Consider the following 11,590-nt stretch of genomic DNA (forward strand, 5'->3'; position numbering starts at 1 on the left):
GTCTCTACACCAGTGGCTTAGAAGGCATGTGCTCTCTGGATACATATGTAACAAACCTGCACATTGTGCACATGTACCCTAAAACCTAAAGTATAATAATAAATAAAAAATAAAAGAAGGCATGTGCTCTCGAAGCCCTCTGGGGCCATTCAGACTGAAAGATGCCTCCCCACAGTCCTCACACACCTGTATCTCCTTGCCCCAGGGCCTACTTCCTTTCCTTATCAAGAGTTTAAAGAAAGTATGCAGGAACCTAGAAACATTTCATAAGAAAAAAACAAATGGCAATGTGGCCAGCGTGTCCAGGCCACCCAAATGTGCCTGATTTCTCCCCCAAATAAAGTGTGGTTTCACTTTACTACTATACGGGGGAGATTAAGGTTACAAATTCAGCATAAAAATTTTTTTTCCTGCTATCCAAATAAAGTCAGGAGCAAGAGACATACTATGGAGGAGAAGGTGATCAAGGCCTGCATCATGCCTACAGAAATACAATAAAGCCCTCACCCTTTCCTGTATAAAAGATCCTTCTTGCCCAGAGAACTGGGTAATATTGTGCACTTGGCTTTGTAAAAATGTGTCACTGCAGGAAATTAGACCCCAAGACCAAAACCAGGCTGTAGCAAACTTTGAACTGAACCCAACCCCACCAGGGAGCTCTTTCCTGAGACCATGAGAGCTGCTGGCTGTGGTGGTCCCTGAGGTCAGGCCAGAAAATGGCAGGGAGAATGGTTAGTGCCTGGTGGATGCCTTCCTCCCCTGGAGGGGTGACCGGAGATACAGACTGGGTTCCCATTCCCAGGGAAGAACTAGAGGGACCTGAGGGGTCATCCAGTCCAACCCCCTCACTTGAAGGCAGGGCAACTGAGACCTGGTGAGGGTAGGATCAGAGTTTAGTCAGTGGGGGTACTGGGGGTCACTCTGGTGCTGACTTCTCCCCTCATCATGAAGCCACCTCCCACCTTAGATGGTCAGGGCTGAAAGGGACCCCTCCACGGCCAATCAACACCCTCACTCAGCCGATAAGGAGAGAAGAGGTCCCTCACTCCCCAAGGCATGAGGGAAGAGGATGGGCAACCTTTCAAACAGCTCCCAATCTTGAGAAATGCCAAGAAACCTCATCCTCCAAGAGCAGCGGTTTCCAAACTTTTATATTTTTAGCAGCAGAAGCCATCCTCCAAACAAAACCGTATGCAAAACCTCAGCTACAAAACAGATCAGTGGGCTGCTTGCCCATGTGGGGCATGGGCTGGGCCCCGAGCTCTCCCTCCAGCACCCAGGACTTCTTCCACAAGGCCCTATGTGAGCTCAGTTTGAAACCCCAGGCCTTGGCAGGGGTCGTGCGGGCGGGAGTGGGGGGTGGACTTTGTAGCACTGGAGCTAAAGCAGCCAGATAAGGTGGGCTAGTTCTTAAGACCTCTGGAGGGTGTGGCTAGTCTCTGAGACCTGGACAACTTCATTCTCCACCAGGGCCTGGCCCCCATCCCCATTGAGCTGTCTCATGCGCAGGTTAATGGAGCCGTAGGTCTTCCTGGAGCCCTTGCCGGGGACGAAGGTCCTCCGGCGGTACAGCTCACCCTTGCACAGGGAGACCATGAGCAGCACCGACAAGAGCATGCCGCCCACCGTGAGCAGCCCAAGGCCTGCGATGATGCACTTGTCCAGGTGGGAGCCTAGGCGGGCGTAGTACATCTCTAGTCGTTCCATCTCCCGCGCTGTCACTGTGTCTGGATTGACTCGAGCCTCACGGGGGATGGCGTATGCTGTCACCACCAGAAGAATCCCACTCACCAGGAAAACGAGGGCGGAAACAAAGCCATAATCCACTGGGCGGCTCACGGGCTCCAGGGCTGGCCCCTCCTCTGAATGAAGGGACAGATCATCCCGCTGGGATCGGGGCAGTGAGGAGACACCCCCAGGAGGACTGGGTGAGCTGCCCAGTCTCGTGTTCCCAGGGTTCTGGAAATGAGTCTCGTGCTCCTCTGATGAGAAGCAGGCATTCTCCACACCCTGCCTGGATGGGGCCACTGGGCCCAGCGGAGCTGATCTCCTTGGGGCTTGGGGACCATTGCTCAGTGTCTTCAGTTCCAGACCAGGGGGAGATGCCATTGGGAAGGAGAGCCCCAGCTCATCCCTTGGCCCCTTGGCAGCTGGAAGAGAACACAGAAAGTCAGTTGAATGTAGCAACCTCTCCCTGTTGTGGAGGACATCATACCAGTCCCCAAGCACATGAAGGTGAGTCAGGCACGATTCCCACTTGGGGGTGTCTGCCAGACAGAGGGGAAGACAGGGAATAAGACAATGACAGAACAGTGCGATCCAGGCCCAGATCCCACTCCACCACCAGCTGGGGTATGGCTGTGGGCAATTCACTAATCCTGTCTGGCTTCAGTTTCCCTACCTATAAAATACTACTACTACTACCCTCTAGTTCGCAAAGCTGGAGTAGGATTGAGATAACCTATACAAAGTACTCAGAACACTGAGTGCTCAGTGTTAGCGATGGGTTCCTATTATAATGGAGGGAATGTAGATAGCGTGAATGTCAGGCTCAAATCCCACCTTCACCACTTGAGCTCGGGCAAGTGATGTGACCTCTCCAGATTTGGTCTTCTTCTTATCTGTAAAATGGTAATGAATAAAATGCCTCCCTCATAAGTTTGTTGAGAGGATTTAATAAAATAGTGCATGCAAGACCCTGGCCAGTGCAATCCATGGACCTTGCTGTATGAGGGAAGGATGACAGAAGGGTGGAGGAGGGGGTAGAAATGCAGAAGTTGTTGTGGGAACAGAGGAAGGGAAGTTTCTGGGAGTTGGTGGCATTTGAGCCAGATCTCAGAAGATGAATTGGATATTTCCCAGCAATGGAAGGTGATGAGGGCATTCTGGAAAGGGGAACAGACAGCCTCAGAGGCCAGCTGGGGCCGGCTCACAGAGGACTCTGAAAGCCAGGCCAAGGAGCCCGAGAGCCATGCAGAGCTGAGGAGCTGGAGCAGGAAGTGCTGACATCTGCCTCGGCTTCAGAAGAAAGGAGGACTGATGGGATGGGAGGGGGCAAAGTGGAGGATGGGGGTCCAGCAAGGAAGCCAGCAGGTTGGGGACAGCGTGGCTAAAAGGGCCAAGAGGAAGGGGCAGATGGGAGAGCCGTGACTAGGTCAAAGCCAAATGCCTCTATGTAAACAGAAGGGTGGGGACCTGGACTAGGACCACAGGAGGGGAACCAGGAGGGAGAGGCGAGGAGAGGGACACTCTCTGTGCTGCAAGAGGAGTTACCCCACCCAAGAACCTGAACACACACCTACCCAGACACAGACAGCACATGTGCATTCCCGTTCGAGGATACTGACTTACAGCCCGGGGACCATATTTGGCTGATAGAAGTTTTGCTTTGTTTTCTTCCTGGCCTGTCCATTTGTTTTTGGTGAATTAGTTGCAAATGTATAAAAAGCAAAAGATTTTAGATTTTACATTTTAAATGTTGGATTCCTGGCTTCTCCTGCAAAATGAAAGAATCTGGCCACCTTAGGCCCCCATTCCCTTGTAACACTCACCTGGAGTTGGCAATCGGTGCTCTTAGGCAGATCGAGCCTCTCCCCGACAGGTCCCACCTCAGCCCCCTTCCCTGCCTGGCATGTGTCATTCCTAATCTACAGCAGAACTGCATCATTCCTTGTATACACTGATGGCCTGAGGGCACATACACTCAGAGCCTTAGGCACACAAGTCCATGGGCTACAGAGATCACCAGGTGCAGAGTGGCTCACATGCTCCAGTGTGTCTACGCACACATACATGCACACACACACGATTCTCTGCATTCTCATGCCGGAGTTTATTCTCCAGTGCACTGTGGTTCGTTCTCTCTCTCTGTGTGTGTGTGTGTGTGTGTGTGTGTAAATATGAGCAAATGAAGTGAGGATGAATGGAATGAACGAATGAATGAAACTCAAAGAGCCTCAGTGCAGGAAGACATGTTTTTCAATCTTTCTGACCTTCTTGTCAATATGGACTAGCATCAGACACCTTCTCTTAGCACATATAGGGCCTTTCATGAGAGTATAAAGCTCTTTTCCCTTTACAACCCATTTCTATCACTACGTCTCTCTTTCCAGAGTCTCAATTTAGTAAATATTTACCAAGCACCTACTAGCTGTTGAGCCGTGTACCCGACACTTCATGCAGGAGTATCTCATATCACCCTCATCAGCCCCACGATCCGGAATTACTGTCTCCATTTCATAAAACATGGCCAAGATCCCATGGCATGTATGGGAGGGTGGGGGACAGGAGTTGAATGCAGATTCCCTAAGAATTATCACGTACAAACCTGCAAACTCATACCCCTATGCTGGTGGCATCACTCCACCAGCCTTCCCTGGCTCTGCATCCCTCACTCATAGACTCTTCATTTTATCCAGCTGTTTAACAGCAACCGTGAGCACCTTGAGAGCAGGGATAAGTTTGAATTCCATCTGGGTCCCCAGCCTGCGCCCAGACTGCTTTTACTTTCCAGGGAATAGACAGAAAAAAGAGATGTGTTTGTTGGTTGGCTTTTTACTCTTAGCACCAAAAACATTTTCCTGAGTGCCCAGCCACAAACAGGGACCAGCAGTGGGTGCCACATGGGTGCTCAGAAGTGGCCCCCACCCACACCCTCAGCACCTTCCACCCAACTCAGCTCCTGGAGTGGCCCAGGAACCCCTTCCCCAGACATGACATATTGATGCCTCCACACCCTGGAAGAAATCTGGAGCTCCCAAATTCTGGGAGCAGAGCTCTCCTTCATGCTGCACGAACCCAAAACTTTTTTCTTAGGATGCCACAGTGAGAGGGCAGAGAAAAACGAGGATTCCTCTCACCCAGAGTTAGGACATCTCTCTGTTTCATGCACAGGTTCAGAGATACTCACCAGTTACACAAAGGCCGTGCCCAATTACCCTAACATAAGCAGAAACACACCAACTGACACAGCTGCTCCTGCCCACCATTCACACCCCACGACCCCACCACTTACTCTCTAATTTCATCTGCAGTCAGACAGGTCCTGAAAGGAACACTCCAGTTCCACACTCACTCCCCCAGCAGCTGTTCCCACAGCAGTACCCACAGACACCCAGAAGCCATGTAATGTGACCCTCAGATCTTCGGGCCACACGAGTACCCATACCTGGGAGGGGGCAGGACTGGTCACACGCACGCGCGCGTACACACACACACACACACACTTAAGTGCTCCTGGGAGTAAGATCCAAGCCAGATCCACCAAGACCCGCAGGGGCCCAATACCCCACCCACCGCGCGCACTGACACCCGGAGAGAGGGACGCACAGCGGCTGTGGATAAAGCTTCACAAAACCCAATCGATAGACACACGCATGAGTTGTACACAAAGCCTTGGAGCGCGCAGATACGCACACGCAGGTCCACGCTGTTGTACCCAAAGTTGCGCGCAGAAAGCCCCAGCCGGCTGCCCACCGCGCCCGCTCCCGCCGGCCCGCAGTCCACACCCCCTGCTCCTGCCCTTGACCACAGACGCGGGACGGGGCAGGCCGAATCGGACCAGGCGGAGGCCCGGGGAGGCCGGGTCTTCTGGTCGCATGTCCTTCGGCGGGCCGCGAGGTCAGGCTAGCTGTCCTTCGCCGCCACTCCCCGCCCCCGGCCCTCGGCCTCCTGCCGCCCCCAGCAGTTCCCTCTCCGCGTGCGTACCTGTGCCGGGCCTCCCCACCTGCCTCCCCACGCTGGGGCGAAGGGCGCCCGGCCGCCGGCGGGCGAGGGTGCGTCCTCTCCGGTGCCCGTCCGCCTTCCTGCAGCCGGCGTCCGCGTGCGGGGGTCTCTCCTGAGGCGCAGCCCGGAGGGCGCGGGCCTGGCCGCCACTGCCTCGCCCTCCCGGTCTCCCGCCCCCTTCCTGGCCCGGCCCGGAGCCACTGCCGAGGCGCACGTACCTGCTCGCGCCGTGCGGAGCTGTACGGCGGCGGTGGCGGCCGCTGGGCCGGGGGTGGGGGATCCAGGGACAGAGGGACAGGAGAAGGGGCGGGGGCCCGGGATCGCCGAGCGCCGCGGAGCGAGCTCCGCCCGCGGCCGGCGAGGGCGCCCGGAGAGTTAGCACGGAGAGGGACGGGAAGGCGGGTGATGGGCTGGGGTGAGGGTGCGGGGGCTCCAATCCATCGTCCTCCCCTCCCCTCCAGGCAGATCTGGATCGCCAGCGCCTGGGATTAGGGAACTGGGGCTGCGAGCCCGCGGTCCCCGGGCGTAGGGGCGGGGCGGGCGGGGGGTTGCTGAAGAAGACCCCTCCCCCGCCGCCTGCCTCTCCACACCACTGGAGAGCCCCTATTGCGCCAAGCTCAGGTGCCTCCCGCCTCCTCACCCTTACTCTTCCACTTCCCCTTCCCCCCACCCCACACACAGCCCCCAGGTAGGACCCCGGGTCCTCTCTGAGGTCCTTAGGTCGGGACGGTCTCCTCAGGCGCTTGCGGCTCCATGGCTCAAGGGCGCCACCTGAAGGCTGCAAGAAAGAATCTGACGATCCCCCTCCCCCTTTTCGCTGCAATTTTTTCTCCCTGGGACAGTGGAGTGCTCCGCCCAAGAGGTGTGTTCTCTTGGGGGCATTGCCAATGGCCAAACACACCCTCACCCTCCAAGGCCCAGCTGTGGGGCCTCTTCTGGAGCCCCTCCCTGGGCAGACACCCACTCACCCCAGGGGCCCCTCCATCTGGGCTCTCCTTTTGCCTGCACTGTTTGCTCTTATCTCTGACTTTAAGGGTCAGCCTCCTCCATCGGATTGGCAGCTCCTGGAGAACAGGACCCAGTCTGATCGCCTAGAACGACCTAGGTGAGTGTGGGTGAACAGGCTATGAATAGGGGTGACTTTCACTTCTTTCCTCTACAGGGCCTGAGTTAAGATGAGTCCAGTGAAGTGCCTAGAGTACCAAATTCATGGAGACATTTCCTCTTTGGGGAACACACGCCAACCCCAAAAAAAGGTTTGGTCTGAATCGTGCAGGTTCCGGGAAGACACGGTGACCAGCTGAATCGTGTGGTCTCGGGTACTACCTCTGGCCTCCGAGCCTGTGTCCACTTCTGTCCATGAGGATCGTGAATGTGCAGGCTTCGAGGGCTCTGGGAAGGCCAGCAGAAGTTGGCCATGTGGAAGGACAGGCGAATGAGAGTGTCATGTCCTGCCCCTCGGCCATCTCATGAGCTGAGCGTGACCTGCCCTCCTCCAAAGTTCTGTGCAGACCTCACCAGCCAGGAGACTGGAAGTCACCCTGGATGATGGGTGCCTGTGCCTTCAAGGCCAGCATAGCCTAGCCGTAGGCAGGTCCACCAGGGCTGGGAAGGCCTCCGTTTCCTCCCAGCCTTGCAGAGGCCTGGCCTGTTGTTAGAGACTTCGAAGGGGTGCTAGCCCTGGTACCATACTCCTGTTCAAATCCCAGCTCCACCCCCACAGCTGGGTGCCCTGGTGTAAAGGACTCCCCTCTGGAGCTCGGTTTCCTCCTCTGTGAAACGGATGTAGGAAGTGTTATGGGAATAGGATGAGATACCTCCCTTAAAGCACTCACTGTTCCTTCCCTCAGTCATGCGCTGTCCTACCTCAGCCTTTGCGCTGGCTGTTCCTTCTGCCTGGGACGTTTTCCTTTCTGATATTTCCTGCACTCACCCGCTTCCCTCACTTCCTTCAAGTCTTTGCTCAAATGCCACCTTCTCAGAGACGCCATTCCAGGCCATCCTTTCAAAAATAGCAGTGCCCCAGCACTCTTTACTCCCTCACTCCGAATTTTTCTCTATAGCACTTACCAACTGACATCAGTTTCTGTTTGCTTATTGCCACCTCCACTAAAAAATAAGTGCCCAAAGAAGAGGGTTTTTGCCTGTTTCCCTCCCTGCAGTATCCCCAGACACTAGAAAAGGGGCTAACACCTAAGAAGCTCTGGATAAGTGCTCTTTGAATAAAGAACAGAGAAAATGGGCAAATATTATATACTAGTTAGCTAGGTAGACTCCATCCCTACACTCAGGAAGCTCATATTCTAGTGGGAGAAAAGGATAAGTAAATGTAACATTGCAGTTATAGTAAATGCTACCAAATAAAAGTATAGAGTGCAAGCCTCAAACAAGGGTGCCAACCTAGTCTTGAGGAATGGCTTCCTGTAAAATGTGGATTGAGCTGAGATTAGAAGGGTGGGTAGAAGGCAACCAGGTAAAGAGGAGAGGAAAGAGGAGTCCAGCAGAGGGCCTAGCATAGGTGAAGACCTTGGGGTAGAAGGAAGTGTGTGATGAGTTTGAGAGTTGAAGGAGACCCGTGTGGTTGTCATGGAGGGCTCGATAAGGAACGTGGTAGGAGACTAGCCTGGGCTTAGCAGGCCAGGTCACTGCGGAGCCTTGCAGGCCAAGGAATTTGGTCTTTATCCTCAGAGCAGTGGAGAGCCTCACTGATGAATGTAAGTAAAGGGTTAACAAAACGCTTTCCTGTGTTGCATGAGAATTTGACCTTTGGAAGCTCTGTTTCCTAGAAACAGATAAACATATGTCTGCTATGTTACTAAGCAACATTGCTTCTGATAAAAATGACCCCTGAGGGGGAGGCTAGAATGATCCATGTGGCAACAGATTAGAATTGGAGATACCAGAATGAACTCATGTTTAGCTTGATATAGATGCAGATGATTACATACAGAAAGTTTTATACACACACACACACACACACACACACGGTCTAGTATACACACATTTATTTCTTTACTGTCAGGCGAGAGGGCCTAGAAGCAATGATACTCCATAGCAACAAGCACACGTAGCACTGAAATCTTGGTTTCTAATACCATTCTCCAATAAAGGGATCCAAGGCTCCTTGGAGAAATTGCTGTTTATAGGACTTGGGCAGGAAACACTACAAGATGAGCCCGGAGCATCTGATAGTGCCAGAAAGTAAAGAAATGCCACACACACACACACCACACACACATGCCACACACACACTCTACACACACTACACACACACACTACACAACACACACACTCTACACAAACCTATTACATACATACCACACACATGCCACACACACTACACAACATACACACGGTACACATACCAACTACACCCACACCACACACACACTACACACACGCCACACACACTCTACAAACACTACACAACACACACTACACACATGCCACACTCACTCTACACACACTACACACACATACTACACAACACACACTCTCTACACATACATACTATACATACACACCACACACACTACACAACACACATACTATACACACACTACACACACCACACACACTACAAACACACACCACACACACTCTACACACATACTACACACCCACACACTACAAACCACACACACCACACACACACTACACACACATGCCACGCACACAGTCTACACACACTACACAACACACACACTCTACACATGCCTACTGCACACACACCACACACTACACACACCACAACACACACTCTACACACTACACACACCACACACACACTACACACACATGCCACACACACTACACACACCACACGCACTACACACACACCATACACACAATACACGTACTACACACATACACACAATACACGTACTACACACACACACCACACACACACACAAATGGTGGGGGTAGGAGCTAACTGAAAGAGCTCCCAATGGCCAAAGCTGGAAAAATTTGAGTGACAAAATAAATGAGGTAATATTGGACTGTAACAAAAAGTATGAAATAAATATCTATGAGTCCATACCGATAAAAATAACTGAACAAACAGGTAGAAAAGATAAATGTCCCATGCAGAATTCCAAATTCTGTATGTAGATAACTCGGTCCTTGAGGAGGGGAACTATAACTCCCCGTTTGGAAAGTGTGAGTTGCACATAATGACTCCCTTTCCAAGAGGGTTTTATGGAAAGCGCTGGAGTGGCGGGGCGGGGCCGGGGGGCGGTGGGAACTTTACAGTGGAGAAGCTGACAAACGTGATGACCTGAGCCAGGTGATGAAAGTCAACTCCAACAGTCAAATCACATCGCTAGTAGGTACCTTGGATATGATGCGGCACACATGGCACTTTACCACTGTTGCCTTCCTCCCCAAAACCCATAGCTGCAGTCTAATCATCAGATACACATCAGACAAATCCCAGTGAAGAAACTTCTACAAAACATCTGACTAGTTCTCCTCAAAGGTCATCAAAACAAGGAAAGTCTGAGAAATTGTCACAAATGATAGGAACCTAAAAAGGCATAACAAGTCAATGTAGTGTGGTACCCTTGATAGAGTACTGGAACAGAAAAAAGAAATTATGCAAAAGCTATGGAAATATAAATAAAGTATGGACTTTAGCTAATAACAGTGTATCAGTATTGGTTAATTGTAACAAATATACTCATGTAAGATGTTAACAGTAGGGGAAAGTGGGTTTGGGGTTGATATCCTTTGGATGTTTGTCTCCTCCAAATCTCATGTTGAAATTTGATCCCCAGTGGTGGACTTGGGGCCTGGTGGGAGATGTTTGAATCATGGGGGTGGATCCCTCATGAATGGCTCTGTGCTGTCCCCACGGTAATAAGTGAGTTCTCACTCTGTTCGTTCACTAGAGAACTGATTGTTAAAACAAGAGCCTGGCACCTTCCTCCCCTCTCCCCCTTGCTCCCTCTCTTGCCATGTGATGTCTGCTCCCCTTCTCTTTCTGCCATGATTGGAAGCTTCCTGAAGTCCTCACCAGAATCAGGTGCTAATGCCATCCTTATTGTACAAGCCCACAAAACCACGAACCAAATATTAATAAACCTATTTTCTTCATAAATTACCCAGCCTGAGATACTCATTTCTTCTCCTTCCCTCCTTCTCCTCCTCCTTCTTCTTGTTCTTTCTTCTTCTTCTTCTCCTTCTCCTTCCTCTTCCTCTTCCTCTTCTCCCACTCCTTCTTCTTCTTCAGAGGTGGGGGCCTCATTCTGTCATCCAGGCTGGAGTGCACCAGCACCATCATAGCTCACTGCAGCTTCGAACTCCCAGGCTTAAACGATCCTTCCACCTCAGCCTCCTGAGTAGCTGGGACTAGGTGTGCACAACCAAGCTGGGCTAATTTTTTTCTGTTTTTGGTAGAGACAGGGTCTCACTATGTTGTCCAGACTGGTCTTGAATTCTTGGGCTCAAGCAATTTTCCTCCTCAGTCTCCCAAAGTGCTGGAATTACAGGCATGAGCCACTGTGCTCTGCCTAGGTATTATTTTATAGCAACACTAAATAGACTAAGACAGCGATATATGGGAACTCTCTGCATCATCTTCCCATTTTTGCTGTAAATCTAAAACTGTTCTAAAAAAAATATAAGTTGTTGCTGATGATGCTTTTAAACACCCCTGAGAGATAAGTTGCGTCTGGGCTGGAGGGAACTGTAAATATCTGGTGGGAAGTCATACTTTTGGTGTCCCGAGCATAGTGATTCATGTCACTGGACAGGTCCAAAGGCATTGGCTCCTGTGGGACATGAAACTTTTAAGCCAGGATCGTTCCTGCACCCACTTGATGGGGATTTCATCTGGCCTCTGAGTGATACTGCTGTGCCGGAA

General features: G+C 51.8%; 1 protein-coding gene across 6 annotated transcripts; it reads right to left on the reverse strand.

The window, feature by feature from the left end:
* Positions 1 to 1,133: 1,133 nt before the first annotated feature.
* LOC129474477 (transmembrane protein 74B) lies at positions 1,134 to 6,665 on the reverse strand. Of its 6 annotated transcripts, none has more exons than XM_055265789.2 (2): positions 5,707 to 6,665; positions 1,134 to 2,150 (listed from the first exon to the last, which is right to left on the reverse strand). In XM_055265789.2, the coding sequence occupies exon 2, from the start codon at positions 2,107 to 2,109 to the stop codon at positions 1,411 to 1,413; it is 699 nt and encodes a 232-aa protein (XP_055121764.2). In that variant the 5' UTR covers positions 2,110 to 2,150; positions 5,707 to 6,665; the 3' UTR covers positions 1,134 to 1,410. The 6 variants fall into 6 exon arrangements, with proteins under 6 accessions (XP_055121764.2, XP_055121772.2, XP_055121773.2 ...); XM_055265797.2 differs by having other exon boundaries at positions 5,943 to 6,014; XM_055265798.2 differs by having other exon boundaries at positions 5,726 to 5,769.
* Between the last annotated feature and the right edge of the window lie 4,925 nt (positions 6,666 to 11,590).

This window comes from Symphalangus syndactylus, chromosome 24, assembly GCF_028878055.3.
Source record: "Symphalangus syndactylus isolate Jambi chromosome 24, NHGRI_mSymSyn1-v2.1_pri, whole genome shotgun sequence".
Classification (NCBI taxonomy): domain Eukaryota; kingdom Metazoa; phylum Chordata; class Mammalia; order Primates; family Hylobatidae; genus Symphalangus; species Symphalangus syndactylus.